This window comes from Centrocercus urophasianus, unplaced genomic scaffold, assembly GCF_019232065.1.
Source record: "Centrocercus urophasianus isolate 14NV4802_14NV808 unplaced genomic scaffold, USGS_Curo_1.0 seq_21, whole genome shotgun sequence".
In the NCBI taxonomy this organism is placed as follows: Eukaryota; Metazoa; Chordata; class Aves; order Galliformes; family Phasianidae; genus Centrocercus; species Centrocercus urophasianus.
The window spans coordinates 18,043,924-18,069,563 of NW_024884767.1; the positions used below are offsets into that span (position 1 = coordinate 18,043,924).

Here is a 25,640-nt window from a genome sequence, read left to right on the forward strand (position 1 = left end):
TTTATCCACCACGCTGCAGTGCAAAAGGAATAGGGCATCACAACTTCCAGATGTTATTCCCTACACTCAGGGAATAGCTCAACTTAGCTCTAATTGGATGCTAAAACTATCAAAGGAATCAACTTTTTAAAGTGACAGTTACCTCTGCATATTTTTCCAAAGAATCATTAAATTGCTTTCCACATAATCACTGGAAGTCATAATATTTTATCCAGCATGATAACTGAATCTCCTAGCAGAACCAAAACGTATAGAAACTCCTGTGTTAGCATGTTTTTATCAATTTAAATTCTCATTCAGATCTTTATAATAGTCACTGATACTGAAAACAAATGGCATTACATTACTTTTATAATCATATCTTCAGAGATGCCCCAACTTTCTCTTGAGCTACTTACAGTCACAAGAGCTGGGTAATACTGACAGCATGTTAAGACACCTAGACTGTACCCTTCCATCAACAAGAAAAATGAAACTCTTTATTTCTAACCACATATTCCCAAGTTTCTGCAATAATCCTCATGATTCAAAAACACCACTGCCTACAACAGATCGGTTAGTACTACAAACAGCACAGGAACAACACAACAAATCCCTGATACATTAAATACAAAGTGTAAAGTATACTAATTTGTAAAAGGCATATGGTGGGTGCTGGGGAGCAGAAAGTACACAAAACAAACAGAATTCTTTGCTACCAGGCCCTAAAGTATGTGTTGTGCATAACATACACTTTTGGAGGGCTTCCAGGAAGAGTCTGCCCATATTAGTACATCATACAGATGATGTTGCTCCGGTCAGAAACAATACTGTGGATATTCAGATGAGTAAACTATACAGAAATTATAAGCAAATCAAATTTTAAGTGACTATATTACATACATTTAATACTGAAAAACTATTTCCGAGGAAATAGCAACAGTGAAACAAATAAATCAGTACACAGAGAACTGGGTAAGACATAGTTTGGCTCTGAGGATTTATGGCTCAGGAACATCAGAATCACAAATTGCTTCCATATGATTTCAATCACGGATGGAGAAAAGAGGGCCTTTCTACCCACAGTTCTAACTAGCATTAAAAGCAATATACATCTCTCATTAAAGTCATGTTTATAGAATGAAAACTTTATGAGTGGGCACGTTAAATCTTCTATCTGAGATCCAGATGTGAAAAAAGAAAAAAAAAAGAATTAAAACATTATTTAAAACAATTTAAATGAATCTAAAATTTAGATCCATACAAACTCATATTATTGTTTAATACATGAAATGAGGAATCTGGAAACGGAATACATGTGGAAGAACTGTATACAGTTTAATCTGCATGCCTCAGCTGGAGCAACAAGAATCAGTTTAGCGGTTTTATGTAGCGTTATCATCAGCATTGTATTCTGACCCCTCAACAACTACTTATTCTACGTAGGAAAAACAGCACGAGGAAGAAGCAAAAAACAACCCGTGCAACTCATTACATAAATTATTTTACGAAGAACATGACCCTTGCCCTATTTCAAGCTTTTTCTTCCAAAGTGGAAGAACTGCACTACACTGCACTTCAGGAACAGGAACAAGATTCTTGGAACAAAAACTTGTATCTAAATAATTTATTGTTCAAGAATAAAGCCATGCTTCCCATTTTGCAAACTGAGGGAGTCTTCAACGGTATTAAAATTGATAGAAGACTTTCATGTCTGTAGAATTTTGGGGGAAGAAACTTAGAAGGAAATTCCCAGGAGAACTCCTTCAAAGTGATTCTTTATGGAGACAGAGCTAGTTTTTGTAAGATCTAACATGTGCATGGCTGCTGTGGTCATAATTTCTGAAGGAAAATTCTTGAATGGAGAAAAAAAAAAGTGGAAGCAGAAGCATTCGGATGTCACTAAAAAAAATCTGCCTCACAGATACAATACATGATCTATATATTTCTATCTAGGAGCTTAAAGGAAAGAATCTTTCATGTATCTTGCTGCTTCATGTTAAAAGAGACACTCAAGTATACATAAGAAGTATTCTAAGGTAGAAAAAAAAGTTCTGGCAACACAGAACTGTACCACATTTTTTTTTTTTTTTAAATCTCTGAAAAACACAAGAATACTGAAAAAGGAGAAAGAGCCTAATAAATTCATTGAAAACGGAAATATGAAAACAATCTAGTCAAATGGTCCTCTAAAACTGTTTCATAGATAAAAGGACTGCGAGAAGTAGCACTGAAGATAATGGAAGTCTCCTTGAAAGGTATCTGATATTTCTGTCTATAGCATTTGCTGCATACATAGCTTGTACCAGTGTTACAGTAAGATTTCCACGTGTAAGTATGTGAGTGTACACAGATTATATATAATCTACTTAAATACATCACATTAACTTGAATGCGAACATTAAAGAGACTGCATATATTTCATCTCATAGAACTTTGAGCAATACACTTCTTTCACAATCCCAACACACCCAGTCTCCGTCTCCTATCTCATCTTCTATCTTGGATTTAGGATACTTTCTCATTTTTGAGTTGTTTCCTTGTAAAAACAAGCAAAGCAAATTTCTAAGTCTTCAACAGAGTAAGACGAGTCATTCAAATAAATAAATTTCTATGCTGTGCTCCAAGAAAAGCTTTGGTTGCCTGAACAAAGAATGCTTCAGCCCACCTAAGAGATCAGTAACTTTATTACACAGATCACGACACAAGTCTGCATTGTTATAATTTCATAAATGGCAGATTTAAAACACTACTAAGAAGTAATTTGTGCCTTTGAATGCCTATTACAATGTGAAAAGCTATTTCCTTCTTCAGTCATTAATCATCACAGGAAGAAAGAATGCCTGTGGGACTCAGCTATTGAGGGGCTGGTGGCAGCTCTTCACCAGGTGGAAACAATTATTTATGGGTACATGACCCACATCGTATTGGGTATGGCTAGACGGTTTCCAGCTGATTAAATAAAATTAAAATCACATTCCTTACCTTTTCATTTGTTCCTATCTGGAAGAAAGCTCTTATCAGTTCCTTATGTGCATTCACTGCTTTGTGCCATCATTATTTCTACACATAATTTCACAGAGCTGACCCTCTGCTGAGTATAGCTTTTACAAGAGTACAAAACAACATACAGCACAGATTTTCAAGCTCACTTGTCGAGTATAAAAAACATGTAATAGATATGTGAACTCCAATTTAGTACTTTCAGCTGATCATTTAGCAGTGACTAATTACAGAACTGAACATACTGCAAAAATTAATAACCTAACATTATGAGCTTTAAAAATTGAGTCCAAGCTGTATTTTTTCTATGCAATACTATATAAGACACAACAAGCAGTTGTGCCACTACTGGGATTGACAGAACCCAGTCACAATTTCTCTCATTCTTTTCACTCAGTGCTACAAATGTGCACTGTTGAGAGTACGTCTCATGTTTCCTTAAAGCACCACAAGCAAAAGCAGTCTGGTCCTTATGGGTTTAAAGTTTTAATATATTCACGAAACCTGAAAATATGAATCCACCAGACTCAATAACTCCAAAGGCATGTAAAAAGAAACCAAAATATCTTTGAACAAACAGATTTAAGTAAATATTTTTTCCTTTATTCTCTGAAAGCTTAAGACTGGCATCAGGACTTCAAAATACCTGGTGGTGGACTAACATTTATCCACAATTTTTTTAAGCCAAGTACAAAGCTTGGTAACCACTCACTGCAGGCAGACAAACTGCAGCAGTCCCATCAGTATTACCAGTGTGTCAGCAACAAAACAGCTTGTGTAACAGCTGGTGAGTCTGGCCCAGCCCCTGATATATGGTTTGCAGTGCACAGTGTTATTTTTGCTTCATTCACGTGGGTTAAAACTGACTGAAAAGAACAAGCACATTCTTCTTGAGCTCCCAAACACAATTTACTTCAGAGTTTTTGTACGTGCATTTAAGTATTTACCATAAGTCTCTGTTCCCCCAGATGTTTCCTTTTGCAGATGTTAGGCAACGAAGATGCTTACAGTCAGCTCATGTTCAGCAGTTCTGAGTGCCCTTTCTCTCACTAATCACAGGCTGCATGCACTCTTCGCTCTTGCTCAGTAATAATTTTCATGTTTTGATGCTGCTAGGAAGCAGTGCTTGTTAAATACATGCATTTTCCTAGGACTGGCATAGTCACAATTTCACCAAGCTTTTCATACATTAACACACACGCTTTTGAAACTATCTTCTGGCTTTTATCATAAAACAGCTCAGGTTGAAAGGAACCTCAATGATCGCCTAGTTCCAATCCTGTGCTGTGAGCAGCGCTGCCATCCTGCTAATAAAGCTGCCCAGGGCTCTACCCAACCTGGTCTTGAACATCTCCACGGATGGGGCATCCACAGCCATTCTGGGCAACCTATGCCAGGGCCTTACCATCATAGAATAGCCTGGGTTGAAAAGGACCATAATGATCACCTACTTTCAACCCACCCGCTATGTGCAGGATCACCAACCAGGCTGCCCAGAGCCACATCCAGCCTGGCCTTAAATGCCTTCAGGGATGGGGCATCCACATGGGGCATCCTTCTTGGCCAACCTGTTCCAGTGCTATACTCAGGAAAAAAAAAAAAAAAAAAAAAAAAATCACAATACCCTATCACTATATGACTATAAAGTCAGTTATCTTCCTGTTCATAAGCTCCCCTCAAGTACTGGAAAGCCACAACTAGGTCTCCCTGGAGCTTTCTTCATGCTGAAGAAGCCCAGCTCCCTTAACCTTCCTTCTTAGGAGATGCACAGTCCAACTCCCGGGCTGCTCTGGACCCACTCCAACAGCTGCAGTCCTTCTCACGCTGGGGGCCCCAGGATGCTGTATTTCAGGTGGGGCCACACGAGGGCAAGGCAGAGAGGGGACAGCCAGCATTCCAGCTCCCCTTTCAACTGCTGTCCCCTGCTGTACCTCATTTGTTCCACATCTCTTGCAATTACTGCACATTCTAATGTTAATGTGGTTTATTACCTTGCAAAAGACAACCTAAAAAAAAAAAAAAAAAAAAAAAAAAGTCTGCTTTCTGTAGCTAAATAACTTATCTGGCAAAGAGTAACCAGACACAACACGGGAACTGCCGCCTACAGCACTCGGTACTGAGCAACCTTCCCCCTGCGCGCCCTTTCGACCCCGGGGGCGGGGCGGGACGGCCTGAGACGCGCCCCTTCCGCAGCGGAAGTGCGTACGCAGCCCGACTGACGGTAACGGGGCGCCCGGCGGCTCGGCCCTGCAGCGGGTGCGGGACCGGAAGATAAACAGCGGCTCAGGCACGACTCTCCCCCGCCTGCGGCTGGTCCGTAGCCACGACTTTTGGGGTCGCAACTGCTCCACCCTGCCGGCTCTCGAAGCGCCCTGGTGACGCTGCAGCAAGCGGGGCGGGTGCGTCCGCAGCGCGGGCTGCGCGTGCGCGGAGCTGGGCCGTGCAGGGAGCGGGCGGACTGACCGTGGGGCCGTAGGTGCAGTTAAATGGACCAGGCTGCGCAGCAGAGCTTAGGAAAGATCGCTCCAGAGGAGGGTGGTCTGGTCTTCTGGAAAGGGACCCATCTTATGTGTGTCTTCCGTTGTTCCCCAGGCACCTGGGGTTTGTTTCTTGGGTTTGGTGCTTTTCAGAAGTCTGGATTTGCAGTTTGTTTGCTCAGAAACTGCAGTATTTGTATTCAAGGAAATTTCATTTTTGCAGCAAGGTTCTTCTCTCCTTAAGCCTCCTTGAAAGTAACTTTGATTTGTTTAGGTAAAATTTTATCATGCTTGCAGATAGGAGAGGTGAAAAATTTGCTCAAGGGCAACAAGTATGTTCTAATTACACAAATTGGGCTATTACCATAATTTAGTGACAGGAGTTAGGGTTATCTGTGTGATGTTAACAATTTGCTTCATTTATTTAAAACATGTTGCTAACAGTAAGCATATTTTTAGGTGTTCTTGCTTTCTAACTCAGTTGAGACAATGACCAACTTTGAAAAGAACTTCCATCAGGAAATGGTTTCCCAGCTGCATAATTTTGCTGCGGTTGGAGACACAGCCAGGCTGAAAGCATTGCTCAGCCGTTCTCCATCACTGCTCAATGCGACTGCAGGTAACGGCTGGACAGCCCTGATGTACGCTGCAAGAAATGGACACTTGGATGTTGTGCGGATTCTTCTGGAAGGAGGGTAAGCTGTTCAGTAGGTCCCACTGAGGAGCTCAGTCCCTTTCTTTTCATTTAAATGCAGTATCAGATAAGTACATTTACTTGGTAGATAGCAGAAGAATTTTCAGGCTTAAAATTCAGAAATTTTTGTCAGTTTATAACTGGATTGTGCTACTGCGTCATGATTTCCATACTTGCTAACAGCAGTTTCAACTATGTGAGGATTTCTTTGATCTTCAAAGGCAGGGTCACTCCTCCCAAAAACCAATACAGTACAATAAATTATGGTGTTACAATCCCATTACAAGTACTGTTCTGAGTACAAACTTGATACGTTTAATTGTTCCACTTAAACTTTTTGTCTCAGGTTTAATTGTAATACACTTGAACCAGTAATATTGCAGAATATCTGCAAGCATATTGACCACTATCTTGGACATGATAGACATGCCTTTACCGAAGTCAGTGATTGCTAAATTTCATTTATTTATTGTTTTTCAGACACTTCTTTATTTTTAAGATGTCTTGGTTTTTTTTTTGTTTTTTTTTTTTTTTTTTTTTAACCCCCTTTGATCAATGTGAAACGAGATATGTTTTTGCTTGTTAAGGATTTACTTTAATTTTTGTTATCTGTCCTCAAGTCAAATCCTATAGTTCTGGTGTTGAAAGACACTGAGTAAAGCAGAAAACGTTTCAGAAGTCTTGAAGCCTCAGGGTTCCTGTGAAGCCCATATAAAGCTAGGATGTTTCTAATGAGTAACATTCCAAAATGAGAGCAAGAGGTCAGCTGACCTCTGCGGTGTCCCTCAGTTTTAGTCCTAGTTTTAGTATTGGTATCAGTGTTCTTTAACGTCTTTATCGATGACAGATACAGTAGGTTGAATGCACCATCAGCAAGTTCATGGGTGATGGCAATCTGAGTGGCACAGTGCTTGGAGGCATTTAAGACCAAGCTGTATGGGACCCTGGGCAGCCACATCTACTGGGAGTTATTTCTGCCCAAGGCAGAAAGGCTTGGAATTATTTGATCTTTAAGGTCCTTTCCAATCCAGATGTCTCAGTGATTCTATGAAGACCAGTCAGTTCCTTTCTGTATCCCCTAATTACACTGCCAAACTAGACTAGTTCATTCTGTGGTTATGAATGATTGTCTACATCCTCCCAGATCTTCTCACCCTTATTTTTAAGACCTACTAAGGTACTGTACATTCTTCTGCTGGGGCTCACTGTGGAGTGCTCTTTTGTACCATAATTAGTGTATTCTAGCAAGTAGAGCAGTGTTGCTGTGCCATATATTGTAGATTGAAATCCTCTGTGTTTTTGAGGAGCCCTCTGAGATTTTGGAGAAGTTGTCAGCTTGACAGAAGTTCTACTTAATATTAAAAAAAAAAAAAAAAAAAGGAAGGAATTTTCTGCTTGTAAATGCCCCTTTCATGGCCATTCTCTTAGGCCATATTTACTGATGTGTTACTGCAGCCTCAATGGTTTCATACCAGTAATGTTTAGACATAGCAGGCGTGGAAAAACGCAATTGCTGGATGTGTAAACATGAATGTCAAGTACAACTAGCAAGGTACAGTTAGTATAACATTCCACAAACTAAGCCTGAGTTATTTCTTTTGATTCATCCGTGCTTGAGGAAAGCTATAAGAGGTGTTTATAGACTGGAAGAAAGATCTTGGTGATCTGAAAATTTTGGGCCACTGCAGAAGATACTGGATAGCAGTTTCATCACAGTCTGCATGGACGTGAGCAGGCAGAAAGCAGAAGATAAAATAGGAATGAAATTCAGTGATAAGAAAATAAGTAGAAAACACGGCAAGATTTTAACGTAAGAAGAAAAAAAAAATTGAAGATAAATGAGCAATATCAATTCACTTAGCACCAAGAGCCTTTATGTTAGTCTTTGAATACTTTCCCACAACATGTTTGAACTCTCTCAGACAGGATTTAGTTTAATTGGAGTCTCAAGTAAAAGCACTCCTGCCTGTGATAAAGTTACCAGTGTATCAGCAGCATGAATGCACTGGTGTATTCTGGTTTTAAAAACTGATAAGTCTGACACAGCATCTTTTGTATAATTTGAAGATTACAGTTTTGTTTTACTTAGCCACTTAGTTTAAAATTGACAAAAAATAAAAATAAAAACAGTAGTTTATTCTTGTTTGAGTGACCCCCCAGTTCGCCTCAATGTATTTCAGATATGTTTTTTTAATTTATTGAAATATTTACAATGAGACACTGGTTTACCAAATGTTTCATTCTGCTTTGTTTTGGGAACAAAGAGATCTGCACAGGCCAGCTTATGTCCCAGGCTTAACAGAGTGCTGCTTTACTCGCTAAAAGCAGGCCATATTCTTCATTCTTTCTTAATGGTAAACTTGGTTTTTAAGTGTTTTGGTTACTCTGGTAGCTTCTGGAAAGTTGTGCTAGCTAAACTAGTAAATTTTGTGTTGCTGGTAAGCCAGAAGAGTGCTCTTTCCTTGCCTTTCAAAACTTCCCCTGTAAAGAGTCTTGAGCCAATGGGTTTTTTGGTTTTTTTTTTTTTGTTTCTTCTAGCAGGGCAGGACAGCATGTTGCAGTGTTTGGGATTTTAATTAATTGGTTACTCTTGTAGTACTACATGAACCGTGCTAAGTGATGTCAAAAATGCACCATAAATGAGGGATTTGACCATAGCAAAATAAAAACTACAATCATTTTTTAATACCATCAACATATAGCCTGAAGAATGCCCTTGATTCTGAGTTTTGAAAAGTTGGTGCAGCTCAATGGTATCAGATCTATGTGCTGTAACAATGGTACAGCATTGGAGCTCTTCCTGAAAAAGTTCACTCCGTTAATCGTTGTTCTTTTCTGTTTCTGTAGGTGTGATAAGTCCATCGTTAATAAATCAAGGCAGACAGCTCTGGACATTGCTAAATTTTGGGGGTACAAGCACATTGCTAATTTGTTGGCTAATGCAAAAGGAGGACAGAAGCCTGATTTTCTGCCAGCTGAAATGAAAGGATATTCAAATTATTTTGGCACAACGCTTCTGGACCGAAGAAGTGATAAAAGAATAGATTCCAAGTGGCTAAGCAAAAAGCAGAGCCATCCAGCTACAGTATACATACTTTTTTCAGACCTAAGTCCATTGGTTACTCTGAGTGGGGGAGCAGAGAAGTTGGAGCAGCCAGAAGTCAGGCTTTGCAGACTGCACCACAAGGATGTGGAACACTGCATGAGCCAGACTGATGAAGTCACCTTGATTTTTCTTGGAGTTGATCTGCAGTTGCACACAAGTCTTTTGACTGCTCACAATGGGAAGGTCCTACAAGAAGGTGATGATGATGATGGGCTCATTGCTTGGTTTGCTCTTAGCGTAAATCCTACTTCTGCTGAGAGATTTAAACAGAAGCATGAGGACTGTTACTTTCTTCATCCACTGATGCCAGCACTACTGCAGCTACCTGAAAACGAAGCTGGTAAGATGCATAAAATGCAACAGTAATCAAATGTGTAGCAGAAAGATATGCTTTATTCACTGAGGTATGCTGCAAGGACAAATTGCTGCAAAGTAATCAGGTATTTTCAATGACAGTAGAAAAAATAAAATTTTCACAGTCTTGTTAGTGGTTTTACGAAGAATTCTATGTGTAAAAATTTGCAGTTGCAAAGTGCTAACATCTGCAACTGTGAGTAGTAAACTGTTAAGTGTATTAATTATCGTGATTTTACAGATAACACTGTTTTAATATCAATGCATGTGCATTAATGCTGTAAAAAGAAGAAGAAAAAAAAAATCCGTTGTAAAGTTTCTTGTAATGAAGATGAGTAACAAGTCCTTTGTAATGGTGTGCTAAATATTTGCCAGAGGAGAAAACTGAGAGCAAGTGTTGCAAGGTTGGGATCCCAAGTTCAAATGAATGCCACAGACATGTTGCAACAGCTCTGTTGCAATAAGGTCACTTTTAGAGAAGGATAAAGGGCAAACTCAACTTGCACCTCAAATTTAAATGAGACAGTCAATACCTTGTTATGCCAAGATACCTGTAGTAAATGCCTTTTTCACCTTAGATAAAGTGTGGTATGCAGTTCTGGCACTTCATGCAGACAAAGAAATTTCAGTGAAGAAAAGGTTATGTTGATCTGGACAAATATCTTAACTAAATTGATCTGTATCTATATCATACTGCATTGTACTCCATATGCTATACTGCAAATAAAAATATGTAAAAAGCTTACATTATGCAACTTGTGATGCAGTTGATGACAGTTTAAGCCGTAGCCTACTTCAATTTTTACGTTAGGCTTTAATACTTCTCTTTTTTTTCCCTCTAATTGGAAGAGCTTAAATGAATTAGTGATTTTTATGCATTCTTAATCTATTTTTTGAAAGGAGTAGTAGCCCAGGCTAGATCTATTCTAGCATGGCACAGCCGCTACCGTTTCTGCCCAACTTGTGGGAGCGCAACCAGGATTGAAGAAGGTGGCTACAAGAAAACTTGTGTAAAAGAAGATTGTCCCAGCCTCCAAGGTGTTCATAACACGTCATATCCAAGAGTTGGTGAGGATATTGTAAGATAAGCTTGTTCAAATGTTACGAAGTGCATGTTGCTCAGGTGTTGTGTTTTTTTTTAATTATTTCAATTGCTGTTCAGTTCTTATGTATTTGTCTCTTCCCAGACGGTGCATGTTTCAGCTGTATTTAGGATTACAAAATTCAGATTTCTCTCTTTAACTTTATTGCATGACAAAAAATGACAGTGACAATAACAGCATTTATTGCAATGCAATGTAGTTAGAAATTCCAACAATATAAATGATATAATTATATTAACAATCCAGAGGATTTAATTTTATATTTTTCTGTTGGTGACACCATTAACCTTCTGCTCTGGTTCGACTCTTCATTCTCAGTTGCAAGCTGCCAGGTTTACTTTTATTCAGAAAATAAGCTTATTCTGCGGCTTGTTTTGTTTACGTGTTGCAAAGGAGATTATTATACTTGCTATGGTATTGATGCAAAGATAATAAGGAATGAAAATAACCCTTTTTTTCCTGCATGATACGGTATCAACTTTCCTTCCACTACCTATGCTTCTCTTTTGCATGTATAGTTCTGGTACAACAGACTTAAAGAAGGAGTGAGAGAATATAGAAAAGACTGCCAAATCGGTGTAGTGTACTTATGCCTTTCTCTGAAAAAAGCAAATAAGCAGACAGCAGTACTGCATATTCTTCTTTGTGCCAGTGGCATGTACCTCCAAGTAGGACAACAGATTTTGAGATCTCTGACTATGATAATTACTGAAGTAAACATTTTTATACAGAGAAAATACAAGCAGTTTGGACAATAAAAAAGAGAAGTTCTGGAAAACAATAGCAAGAGGAAAATGTTAACCTGAGGCAGAAACATTTTAAAACAAAACATTGGAATAATTGAGAATAAAAAGGGAAGAAGGTAGATTAACAGTATGCAGAAACATATGACAAAAATAATGATATCGATAGAAAATATTTAGCAAAAAAGAAAAAGGTGCATAAGATTATCAGGACTGAAAAGATGCAACTTCAGATAAGGAATTGACAGCAAACAAGTGAAAGTGGAAAGGTTAGTCAGTATTGCATTCAGAGTACCTGGCTCTGTGTTGTGTATTTAAGTGGAAACTACACCCTACAGGCCTTTAGAGGAGGTGATAGTAAATTGTACTTGTTACTGAAATTGTTTCTATCTGCTGGATGCATAGCTAAGTTAGTACCTTTGGACTCTTAACAGATTGTATGCTGGGGTTGCAGGTAATTTGTGCCATAACCTTGGCTAGTAAAGTGCTTACACAAAGTATTTGTGTTGCCAAACAAAAAACAACCAGTCAAAGCAAAATAAAATAACTGCTTGCTCTGAGCATTTACACCATTCTGATTTAAGGCACTTAAAATTTTCTGATTTGTATACACATTTGTGTATATACTTCAATACAGGCTGGATTTTCTTGCTGCTTTTAAGTCCTCCAAAAGTTGAAATATGTTCCTTTAATGTCCATTACAGATCCTGTTGTGATAATGCAAGTCATTCACCCGGATGGGAATCACTGCCTTTTAGGTAGACAGAAGAGGCTTCCCCCAGGAATGTTTAGCTGTCTTGCTGGATTTGTAGAACCTGGTGAGTAATTTTCCCTTATCAGATGGTTTTCCACATACCAGTTTTATACATTGTAAATAATTCAGAAATTTGTTCTGTGTTATGTCAAATAAATATTCTTGTTTCCTGCTAGATAAGTTGTAATAATAAACATACCAATGGTGTGTTCTGCAATAGCTGCTTTAAAAAAAAAAAAAAAAGCAACTGAGTAAATAAAGGTTTCAAATCGTTCTCTCATCATACACTTCTAAATCATGTATTAAGTGATAAAAAAAACATTTTAAAATACATGTAAGAGTGATTCTTTGGTGATTTTTACAAAACCTTTACCAAAGGTTTTAATATAAGAGAAATAAGAGTTCCGCTTTATGCTTAAGTGATTGGTCATATGGAAGATAAGCAGAGATCTCATAATATTCAAGGAAAAGCAAAGAGATTTTGCTAGCTGTGTTCAGCAGTAATATTTAAAATTAGTTAAAATTATTGCTAGTTGAAGAATAATTTATAAAACATTCTTCTACTGTGAATACATCTTAATCACTAGCTATAGTGTAATTTATAGTAAATAACTATATGCTGAACTATATTCAGTAGCTGCGTGCAAATGAAATAAGGGAAGAGTGTGAATAAGCTGATGTCATTTGAAAAAAAGCTAGGTGGTTTATTTCTTTACTCCTTTCTTAATTCCCCCAGTTTTGGTACTTTCTGATACTGATTCAAATGTATATACTGAAATTTAAGATCACTGATCCTAGCAGTTTCTGATCAGTTTGACTTAATTCCTCTAGAACTTTTATCTCTTAGGAATTCACTTGCTAGTTGAAATAATACTTGGTTGCTTAGTAAAGAAAATGAAGAATATAACCACAGATCTTGAAATTTATTCAGAAATTAATTCTTAATTGGATGAGAAGACTTAAAAGACTGAAAAGATTGCATTATTAGTGGTTAGTTATCTTACGGGACAAAGCAGAACGTGTAGGAAGATCAGTGTATATTGTGATCTGTAGTAAAAAAGTTTGGTTCTTGCAGAACTAGTTTGAACTATCTAAAAAGTTTCTTATCTTCAAATAAAACACTGATGCATGGATTGTCCGCTTCAGTGGACATATACTGCAAAGCATGTATATGCTTATATATGCGTGTATGTAAGCTTAATACCACTTCCACTCCACATACACATCCAGAAGTCATAGAATATCTCACATCAGTAACTGCAAGGATCACTGAGTTCAGCTGCTGCCCCTGCACAGCACCAATCAGAAATGAAGCCATGTTTCTGGGGGTGCTGTCAGGCACTTGAACTCTGGCAGGCTTGGTGCTGTGACTCTTTTCTTGGGAGTCTGTTGCATTGCCTAACCATTGTCTCGGTAAAGAATCTTTGCCTTGTAAATCTTCCATGAATGTGGACATAAAGATTTTTTCATTGCAGTTTAAGTTTGAAGAGTTGTCTACATGTATCAAGATAATGAAGAATGAGTCAGAGAAAATGAGTAACACTGTACAGAATTTTGTACAAGTCTACTTAAGTCTCTATTTTTGTCATTTTAAGTAGTTAGACTACCTGCTGTTACATTCTTGCTGAAAACTTAAAAGTTAACACAGTGCTGTTTTTAAATGAACAGATCTGCATTTCAAAATTCATTTAAGGAACAGTGTATTTCCTACCGAATTTTTAAGGTGTCAGGTAATGGTAGGTTGCATGTATGATGAATTATCAATTCAGGAAATAGTTGGTGCAGTGGAAAAATTACAGTTTTTCATTTTCAGAGTTCCATTTTGCTGTGGTGGATAGCCTTATTAGTCTTCTGTGCCCTGAGCTGAAGATCTATACCCTGATCCGTGAACTAGATGTCTATGCGTAATTGTCTATTGCAGTTTAAAATCCTTTGAGTCAGTTCAAAGCACAGGATGTAATCCTTGCTTGGAGTATTTTCATCAGCTCTTTGTTCTTTGCCCTTTTTGATCAGGAGAAACAATAGAAGATGCTGTTCGAAGAGAAGTAGAAGAGGAAACTGGAGTCAAAGTTGGCCATGTTCAGTATGTCTCTTGTCAGCCATGGCCAATGCCCTCCTCCCTAATGATTGGCTGCTTAGCTGTTGCAGTGTCTACAGAAATTAGAGTTGACAAGAATGAAATAGAGGATGCCCGCTGGTTCACTAGAGAACAAGTAAAGTTCAATTTAATTTCCTTCTCGTATTGATTAGTCTGTGGTCGTATCACTTCTGGCAGAATAGATACTTGCTTTTTTCAGCAAGTTGAATGAGATAGTAATCTCTCCATTTTATCATACTGTAGCTGCATTACATTGTATTTGTAGATTACATGAACAGTAAAAGGCAGGTACTCATAAGGAGCACAGTAATTACTGGGTCACAGGCAAGTCCGTTTTATGTCATTATTGTCTCTTAACTGTTCACCTTTTTCTTTTGGGACACATCCAAATTAAGAGTTATTGTAACCTAGTTTTCTTCATAAAGAAAAAGTGTTGTGTTTTGGCAGAAGTAGTATTTTTCACCTGAATTACTGCAAACAAGTATGCTACCAAGTTTGGTGGGCCTGGAGATGAGATTTAGATAAAAATTCTGTGAAGTCATTGTTTTAAATCTTTTTTTCATTAGGGAGTTTTTTAATAATCTAGTACTGAGTGTAATTTATTTTGCATTAATGTAAAATTCTATATGTAGATTTCCTGATTATTTAAGCTATGATCAAGTGAAACAGAGGAAAAAAGAAAAAAAAAAACGAAGATCTTTAGCAGAAAGAGTTCATGAGTAGAAAATGTGAAGATTGCTTATACAGCATAGTCTTACTGGATTTTGCCACAAACTACTTATAAGCTAAATTTCTAATAACGTTATACAACTGCATAGCAGTTGCAGGTGTTGTGACTCTGCAAATCAAGTTGAAGGCAAAATTAGCCACCTACAATCTCAGTGTATTTCTAACAATGCTAAAAACATTATTTTAAATGACTATCAGTTCTAATGCAGCAAGTCATATGCAGATTGGTCGAGAATTGGGCATAAGTGCACGTCAGAAATGTGCTAATCTAAAAGCATACACCCATGCTGTTCACTCTGGCTTCAGAAAATGAACAAAACATACTTTCTCTTATACCATATGTTAAAATGAAAAAGAAAATATTTCATGAACAGTATATAGCACCATCTGGTGGTTTCACCGTGCAGAGACTTCACAAAAACCTTAAATATTATATTAACGGTCTATCTCCACAGTTGCATGAATAAGAAAGTATCCCTTGGGGGACATTTGTGCTCAAAAATGTCAGAATCCAACATTTTCTGCGTTTTTTCTGCATTTTTTTTTTTTTTTTTTTGCGTTTTTCTCGGAGACTCTGGTAGTAACCCTTTAATGGCTACAGTAACAATAGACTGATAGACAATTGTTGCATCATTTTCCATATGTTAATTCAACATTAGATTCTGTATGGCTTATAATTTTTCTAAGGAAAAAAATATGTATTCTTATTGCAGGTTGTGGATGTTCTCATTAAAGGAAATCAGCGTTTGTTCTTTGTACCACCGAGTCAAGCTATTGCACACCAGTTGATAAAACATTGGATTGGGATGAATGCTAATCTTTGAATTAAATTCTTTCTTCTAATGAATTCTAAAATTAGGAGTGAATTTAAAAGAACTGCTTATCTGTTGTTTCTGCAACCACGTGAATTCTTTCCTTAGGTTTCTGAGATATACTACGCAAATCTTTACATATTTTTTTCAGATCTGAGTGAAAACTGAGGGAAACTCAGTGAATATCCCAAGGAAGCAGACAACATATAGACAGAATGAATATTTTATTGTGCCCAGCTACTTTTTTTGCATGTGTGATTTTTTTATCAAATTACTGTGTCTGTCATTGTTATGCTCTTGATGTTGATTCTATCCCTCCCTGGAAGGAGTTACTGCATTACAGGAAGGCCTAACCTTTACTTTAGTCTGAACTCTGCATTTATATCCTCCAGTTTTCTCATACTAGTATTCTCATTTTTTCCTATCTCCTCTTTTTAATTTCTACATGGCACAGAAAACACAAATGTTCAGTGTTGAAACTCCTGTCAGTAACAGTTATTTTTGAGCTAATAGCACCATTGAGTGGTGTACCTTTTATCTCTTACATGAAGAACATTCTAAGCAGAACATTTATTCCTGCAGATCCCCCAGTCTGATTTTGCCAGCATTTAATCAGTTGTGTGAACTTGAATTTAAATTTCTAACACAGCACTCTGTTTATGAAAAGTGCACTGGAAAATCTTTCCAAAAATCCTAAGTGTCTTTATATAAGATAATGTACTTAGTGACTGACAGAAATGGAATTGCGGAGTAATGGAGGAGAAAAGTAGATTATTTAAAAGACGTGAAAATAAATACAAAGCTGTTCTATAGAAATTGGGATGGTAGGTTGTTACTGCTATTAAGAATTTACAGTTGATAGAGTTATAATCAACCCCAGCTGTATGATTGAGAAGGCAATATACTAATTACTTACTTAAGTGTTTTAAATGCTGTAGTTCAGATTTGTGCCTTAATTTATTGTTATTGAAGGAATATAAGCTTGTATGAAATGGAAATGGAAGGTTATAAAAGTATACAGTTATTAATGTCATTATTTTATGAATCAGTACTCTGTAATGGTGCAGCATATAAAAAGAAATACAAATGGCCAGGAGGCAGTGGGGGTCATAAGAATTAGCTTACTATTAAATAGTGCTTTGTATGTTCAGAATAATATGAATATTTTTTTAATCAATGTAAAATTTGTTTCAAAATTCTTTGTAAGTCTGGAATCATTAAAAATGTTCTACAGATCCTAATACTTCTTTCTATTCAACATTCCTATTATAGCAGCAATTTTTTTTTTAATGGCAGTACACATCAAGCTTTTAAGGAAGAAACTCTTCTGACAGTTAGAACAGGTGATGAATCATACATTGCTTTATTCTCATCCTTGTTTCACCCATACCTACAAATTAAGCAAATAAGGTTATCACTTGAGCCATGTGAAATTGAGAAGAAAACAATGCACTGCTTTGCTTTAAGATCTCTTTTACAGAGGAGAGGTAATATGAGAATTTTTCATGGACTATCAATACTAGCAGGACTGCAAGTGGTCAGCAGAATTAATCTTTTGAAAAATCAGTATCAAACACAAGGAAGTCTGGTTGCAGCTTCTTCGTACAGATAGAGTGGAGAGCATGGGACAATAATGGAGAAAAATGTTAAGAAAGATGAACAAGAAGGGAATGAGGAGCAGGTAGAAGAAGCAGAATAATGCAAAGAGCAAATATAGATTATATAAAGATGAACCATTTATCACACTAAGATAACTAAAAATATATGTAAAGGTTCCATTCTAATATTAGCTTTTCATGTAGGAAATTATATGTATTGGTGGGTTGCTATAGCAATGAGTTTGTAAGTGTGAAACTCAGAAGGTGCCCATAATCAATGTTGAGATTCAGTTTTTGTAATTAAGAATCTATAATATAGTGTGTTATTAAAAATGCTCATAAATAATTTCAAAAACAATACTTTACAGAATGAAAAGAGCAGAAAAAAATTGGTTTAAAAAGAAAATGTTTTTATCTGAGATCGTGAATAAGATTTTAATCTCTTACTTGTAATGGCTGGAAATTATAATTTTAACGTATTTAACACGCTTGAAAGCTAAATCATAGAATCGTAGAATGGCCTGGGTTGAAAAGGACCACAATGATCATTGAGTTTCAACCCCCCCTGCTATGTGCAGGGTCGCCAACCAGCAGACCAGGCTGCCCAGAGCCACATCCAGCCTGGCCTTGAATGCCTGCAGGGATGGGGCATCCACAGCCTCCTTGGGCAACCTGTTCCAGTGTGTCACCACCTTCTGAGTGAAAAACTTCCTCCTAAACCAGAGGTCTTTTTTTTTCTTTTCTATCTTCATCATTAGGTAAGAACCATTCACAGAAAAGTTGATAAAAATCATTTATTTGAGGAAACTAATTTGATCATTTCAATGTCTTAATTTTAAGTGAAAGCTTTCCTAGCTGTTCATGAGCATGATTTGACATGTTTGTAAATAATAAGCTTGAGGTTTATTTTGGAAACACCTATGCATAGAAATATTGTGAAGGCGTGGTGATTTGCAGAGTACATATGAAGTGTCTAATTGAAGAACCAAATGCTGTAGTTATTAGCAACTGGAACAATTTAGGGAAGGACCGAAGTGTAGTGTTCCTCACTGGATCAGGGTAGTACCTTCATAACATTTGAGCTGTTTGCCTTATCCAGACTGTAGCTGTGCTTGTCACTATGATAAAGCAGTATATTAAGAAAATATAATCCCTTAAGCCACTAAAAATAGATGTTATTTGTTTGTGATGTGTGATAATGATCCCTCAGTTTCTTCTCTCTTGCTTCTACTGTGATCCCAAAGCAAAAAGAGTGCTTATAATACACGCAGTTTCATTAGGAAGAAAATCTGAAAATGTTCTCTCTTCCAACTTACTAGAGCACTACTGAGAATTAACTTAATTCAATATATAGTTTGTAATATTTGTCTTTTTAAATAAGCAAAGTAACAAATAATAAACGTAAATAATAAATATAATAATAAATAATAACAAATTAAAAATAGAGAAGTCTAAACAGAAAATTTATGCTACTAGCAATGCTGTAAGCTCAAATTGCAATGTGAGAGTTTCAATAAACCTGCTTTAGTCCCCCTAAGCATGCTCATCTTTTTTTCTTTTTTTCAATAATGGACATGTAAACATGAAAAATCTTTCCAGTGTTGTGAATGAACAGCGTGTGTTGTGTTTTGTATCATAACGTTACCAAACAGGTAAATGATAATATCTTGAGTTCTACAACATGTGAAGGGCAAGGGCTGGATGTCAGCAGGCTGATTAAAGGTAGACGGGTCATGATGCTTCACGGAATTAAATATACTAATCAGATTCTGAGCTTAAGGGACAGAAATAGAAAAAGAAGTGGAGCAAGAACAGCATTGTTCCCTCCTTTATCTTTAATTTTAGTATAGGTAATTTTATTGACTAAAACTTATCAGACAAAGCTGAGAAATGTAAAGCCCCAATGAGCTCAGTTACTATTTGTTTTTATTTGCTTTAGTTGTTAAATGTTAAATAACTAGCAGTCCTTTTTTTTGCCTCCGTGATTGGAAAAGTAGGTATATATAGCATATCATTGCCAACTAAGGTTGACAGTACAGAAGTAGATAAGTCCAAAGAAAAAAAGCATTGAACTTGTTATCCTATTAAGCCTTAGTAAGACAACCCGCACATCCTTCATGAGCTTAGAAAAGCAAACTGTTCACAGAGAGTCCATATTAGCAAGCAAACATCTGAGGAAAATGAATCCTGGCTCATAGTGACAGTAAGTATAAATACCTTTTTTATTTTAAATAACACCCCTCTCAGATAGTGTTCTGTAGATTGTTATTTGCTGAAACTCATTATAAAATGTGAGATTTCTGAAATTGTTTTTACACAGTGGATGCAGCTTAAAGAATTTGTATTATACTTGAGCAGATAGTTTAGTTTTGTGAATAAATAAGAATGGTAACTAATAAAAGGGTCATTTTAACATACAGTAGCTTAAAGTTCAGTGAAATATAATTTCAAAAACTGAAAGCCTACCTTCACTTTTTGTTCTGTGTGTGTGTGTGTGTGTGTGTGTGTCTCGTTTTGAGCAAGTAGTATTTCAGTTGTGGAGGGTGATGAATGCTACAGTAATACTAGGGGGATATTTATCAAGGATTGCTATATACCACTGAGTAGAAACACAAAGTCAGTTTGCAGCACTTAAGTATGATTTGGTAGCAGTTTTTTTCTACCATTTCCTCATCCTGCATACTAAATTACCTTTGGTACTTTCTTCTACCTCGTTTACGGGAGCCATAGGAGGGAACAATAGAGTACTGACTCACAGTTTGATGAAATATGTAAATATTTTCTCAAAAAACCTACAAAAATTAAAGCCTATGAAATATTAAACTTTCGGTGGGTTTTTTGGTTTTGTTTTGTTTGTTTGTTGCATTCTGCAGCTAAATTACTCCTAATTATGCAATTTAAATTCACCTGGACAAGGTGACCTTGCAAACAGCATAGTCAGAAAATAGAGTATCTACATTTTTTCTGTTGTAGACAATGGAGTTTGAATCCTAGAAGCCAGGATATATATATATTTTTCCCCTGAATGGATTTTACAATTAATTATTTTTCTCATATAATGATGAGCTGAATTTTTCTAATTGCAGTCTATGTAAAAACAACAAGGTAGTTGTGATAATGTATAACATATAACATGTCTTCATCTGGTGAGCTGAGTTTCAAGTGGAATTGAAGATTTTGAATTTCTGTATTGTGATGGATGAGCAATTCTCAATTTTGAAAAATATGATAATTTGGCAAAGGATTCTAGTACTTTGTTTATAATATTGTCTTTTACTATAGAAATTATATTTCCTTGTAGTAGAAATGGCAGTGTCATAGTGAGATTTCTATGAATTTCATGACCATTTGCCACATCACATCTAAAAGGTATTTCACTTACCTCTCTGAGAAAGCATGAATTTGGTGCCAGAGCAAGAAAAAATCCAAAGTTGCCACATGCAAGGCAGCATATCAAACAAGGGTGTAAGAGAGGCGCTGACAGGAAAAGGGCTGATCCAGTTGGTGTTCAAACTGGCAGATTTTCCTTTGGACACAGGACAGGAATAGCAAGGAGAACAGAAATGGAAAATTTTGGCATTTTAATATATTTTCAGAAATTTTGCTGAAGACTAAATAACTTCACCCATTATAATAGAGAAAAAAGAATATTATGCACTCAATGCATAACAAATATGTGAGCATCCATTGTACTAAACCGACAGTTACTGCTAGAAAACTTGAATAGTAAGCTGAAGTGTTCAAGGTAGCATACTTAAAGTCTCAGGTGAATTCTGCATGGACCATTTACAGTATAGAGGACACCTACTGATCTTCTATTTTATTGCAGTGGAAAACTAAGAATGGATGCAAGCAATGTTAATTGAGAAAAGGAACGCCTTCAAAAACATTAAATAAATGCCTATCCTTATGAATACATTATTCTTGTAATGGCAAATCAGGCAGGAAGCAAGATTAGTCAATTAAATAGAAGATTTTATTTAGCTTTATAAGAAAATGAATTTTACACATGGTTTTGCTGAATTTGGGAGTGGAAAACTGGACCTATGGAGGCAGAAACATCTGTGTGCATATAAGCTCATGAACGCTAAGTTATAAGTTCTGAATATGGATTCACTGGCTTTCATGAATCCATGTTGAATTGTGTTCTCAGTTGTATGTTAAAATAATCTTAAAAAGACTGACTGCTACTTTACCAGTCTTCCTGAAAACTAAGGTAAAGAGTTCCCTGCCTGCTGGGACATCACTTCCAACATAAAAGCCAGAATAGTATACTCACTATGCTTTTAAAAATATTTTGTTTAAAAAAAAAAAAAAGAAACACTCTTGTGACGTCATTTATTGCTTATGTGAGTCCAAAATAATGCTAAATCTTCAATTTAGCATTATACAATTATATGATGTGAGTGCATCAGGGATGTTCTTACAAGTATACGTTTTGGTAGTAAATTTTCTTGAGAATCAGAACTACAATCATTATTGACTGATGTTTGCTATTTTTTGATTGTCTGAAAATGCAAGGTTTTGATTAGTTGTGCTTGTTAAAAGTCTCACAGCACATTTCATGAAGAAAATGTTTTATCGGTAGGTCCTTGTCCCATAATAGTTTCAGAATAATTCTGATTACTCAGGCTTTTCTAAGCATTTCATTTGAACGTACTAGTCTCATAGCTAATTGGATACTGTCAGATAACCACTGGGTTTTATTTGAATGGAAACTAATTCTTTGCAGCTATGGAATTCATTTGTTAAAAAATTAATTTTCTGAAATGCTTTAGGGTCCTATTACAGCGCCATATATACAAACATTTCCTTTGCTCTAAACATTTTGCAAAGAGACTGTTAAAGACCAATCTGTTTTTGGAAAGTAAATACAGCAAATGATTAAGAAATGAAACTAAGATTCATAGCAGCTGAAAAAGAAGCAACACCAAGGTATTTCCTGTAATGTTTCTTATGCATATGTCTGGCATAAAATACATTGTTTGGCAAAAGTACTCCAGAAATGGGTGTTGAGAAATCATTGAAATAATGTAGTAATGGTAACTTGATAAAGGGATTCAGAACATCTTTATAGAGGTAAAGACCAGGTGAAGATTGAAAGTACTTGAATAAAAGGTACTTGAATTACGTAAATAAGTGGTAAATAGATGAGCACTTTTATGCCTTCTCTATGCCTATGGAACTATTAGGTATCACACAGAATTCATAATAGCATCGTTGTGAGGCATCTGTTCAAAAAATATCATGATAATATGCCATACAAACCACAGGCAGCTGGGAGAGTAAAAGGAAGAATTTACACACAGACACATGCACACACAAAAAAAAAAAAAAAGCTTTGAGAACAATTTCAGAGCACTGAAAGTCTAGGACAAATATAGCTGCTAACACGACAGACAAGAAAAAGCAGAATGAAAACAAAGATTAGTATGGAGTAAAAGAATATTGAGAAATACAAGAAGTGAGAGACAAATGGAAGTAAGTACAAGATTCTGTATTAGGTAAGGATATCAAGGATAATGAAAATGAAAAAATGGAATTCTGTATCCAAAGGGAAGAGAGTAGTCAGAGTTTTAATGTGTTTGAAATACAGAATGAAAAGGCAGTGGAAGTTCTTGTTTCAGAAGTGCTTGTTTGAGTATTTTGTGGCATCATTCTTGTACAGTCTGCAAAAGGTGAAATATTTGAGGTATAGGGTTTATTCCAGAGATAATTCAGTGAGCTGCTGCTAAATACATTTATAATCACATCACCTACAACAAGAGACACTGAAATTACAGGACAAATATTTATCACCCCAAAAGGGCAATGAATACTGTCCTGGAAGTACACAAAACATTTTGCAATGAATTGTGTCACCACACCACTCTTATTCAACATAATTATTTCCTTCTTTTTTTTTCCTTTTTCGGTTTGTCTTGTCTGCAAGTGCATCACCTTTATCATAGAGGTTCACTGAATGTGATTCTTTAGAAAACTTAAGAAAACAGATGTTTTCACATAAAATCACCATAATAAAAATATAAAAAGAAAATAATCCTTATATTTTCCAATTTGAAGCAACATTCTAAAGATAGATTTTCCTACGTCGCGTGATCTCACAGGGACATGTTAAAAATATTTGGTTGCTTTTATTACCACAGAACACGTAATCACTTTCATTATCCTGAAAAGAACTACAATTAATAACACTGTTCACAGTGAACTTCTAGACAGGGGTCTATCTGTTGTGATAGCAGCTAGTGATCTTTCATTCAACATTAAGTGCAGAGGTTTGACATTCTAATCTAACCCAAGCTGCACTGGTGTGTAGTAAGAATAACCTGTCACGTAGAACGCTATGTCAGGGAACACTGGCTTCCATCCAGTGAACTTCTGAACACCTCTTATCATTTAGTCCCTTGTGCAGAGTCTTGCCCTGCGGTCCTGCTGAATTTAACTTATCCTTTCTCAGGTCAATGGGACTACTAGGATTGAGAGTGCTTTCCTAATTCTGTTAACATATCTCAGCTGTAGAATGAAAAAAGCAAGAATAGACAAAGACAGTGCAATGGAAACATTGATAAAAGACATGAGTGGGAAAGAATGCTGGTGTCTCACCCTTTTCTGAAGCAGTAGATCTTAACAAGAAACCATACTTTTGGAAATGTGTTAGAGCCAATAATACTATTTGCATCTTGAATGTTTTTTCCAATGTTTACTTGAAAAATGTATTAAGATGCCAACAATTCAACACATTGCACATGCCATCTAGTGATATATAAATAAAGAAGTTAATACCCGAGAACATAATAGTTTTCATTATGAACAATGCCAAAAATAACCTTAAATTATAATTCTCACCTATTTAATACAAAGCACAAAAATAAAAATAAAAACACAGCATAGTCATCTTGTTTACCTTGATCTTATATCTTTGGCCTCTCAGTATAATCTGCTGTCCTATCAGTAGGAGAAACCTGGGCCTACAACTGACCATTTCTGATGCATGATTTCCCTGATGCATGGGCAGGTTGTTAAGTTTCAGAAGTTACCAAACAATTTCCCACAGTTCTGACATGCAGAGAACCATCACTATCTATCTTGAAAACCTTCAAATTATTCCATGCCACTAAAAGCTTTTTGAAAAGTAACAGAACCAGTGACTATCTCAGATCAGGATATACTCTGCAAAGTTGTGTGATTTTCTGTCATTACAACAACATACAAAATATGCAATTGCGACTATGACAAGAAAGGCAGTTTCACTTGAAGTGGTCCACAACACTGTATAACTTCTTGATATTGCAGCATCTTTCAGGCAGTGTTTCCTCACTTCTTTTCAGTGTTATTCAGTGTTTTGGCTTCTCCATAAATCTTCAGACATACTAATGTTATCCTCAAAGCCATTATAATTGAAATCTTCTCCCAGCTGGGTATTGTCATGCATTTTATTCTTCTCAAAAATAAATTCCTTCAATACTTGTAGGACATTAATACACATTACCCTGCCCTGTAAGATGCATTCAGCATTTTTTAAATTCATACGTTCATTTTTTTTAAAGAAAAAGAATAGTAATCTATGTAGTGCATACAGCTGTACAATTAACTACTGTAGAAAGACACTAATGTAAGATAGGCAGCATTGCTCTTCATCTGAAAATAATTTTAAGCAGTATTTTAATTAAGGGATGTAGTGTCTTAGGTATCTTTTCATCAACGATGCCTAACCGCCATTTTAAGATATTACTTAGAAATCTTTGAAAATTTGGTCCAAAGGAAGAGTAAAAAATAGCTGCATTAGTATCTGTTTTAGCATTTCTTTATTTTTTATGCAGGAGAAAAGCCAAGTCAGAGAGCCTGAAAGTTAGAGAGCAAAATTATTTTGGAGAAACTTTCTCACAGTACATTATTTTCCCTCCCACACAGAAGAGTGGAACCCAGATGCCCTCAGGTCTTAGAAATGAGTAGAAAAAGAAGAAAAAGCTACAAGGGCAGAAAGAGCTCTGATTCCAGAGAATGTAAGTTTACAGAAATGTTTGATTTGAAGTAAAAACTTCAGAATTGTGGGTGGTTATTCTCCAGCCACTCATCAAGGCAGAAATCCATTTTTTGTACCCAAGGATGGTTCTCAGATTTGGAATACTTACATTCAAGCGTGGGTACATGTAGGTAATGTCTTGATGAGGCTACGTGCTTTATTTTGGT

At 36.3% G+C, this 25,640-nt stretch overlaps 1 protein-coding gene across 4 annotated transcripts; it reads left to right on the plus strand.

The window, feature by feature from the left end:
- The first annotated feature begins 5,189 nt into the window (after positions 1–5,189).
- Positions 5,190–17,051, plus strand: NUDT12 (nudix hydrolase 12). Of its 4 annotated transcripts, none has more exons than XM_042823000.1 (7): positions 5,190–5,381; positions 5,919–6,154; positions 9,001–9,599; positions 10,514–10,681; positions 12,164–12,277; positions 14,227–14,426; positions 15,754–17,051. In XM_042823000.1, the coding sequence occupies exons 2-7, from the start codon at positions 5,949–5,951 to the stop codon at positions 15,862–15,864; spliced, it is 1,398 nt and encodes a 465-aa protein (XP_042678934.1). In that variant the 5' UTR covers positions 5,190–5,381; positions 5,919–5,948; the 3' UTR covers positions 15,865–17,051. The 4 variants fall into 4 exon arrangements, with proteins under 4 accessions (XP_042678934.1, XP_042678935.1, XP_042678937.1 ...); XM_042823001.1 differs by having other exon boundaries at positions 5,193–5,295; XM_042823003.1 differs by lacking the exon at positions 5,190–5,381 and adding an exon at positions 5,474–5,551.
- The last annotated feature ends 8,589 nt before the right edge of the window (positions 17,052–25,640 follow it).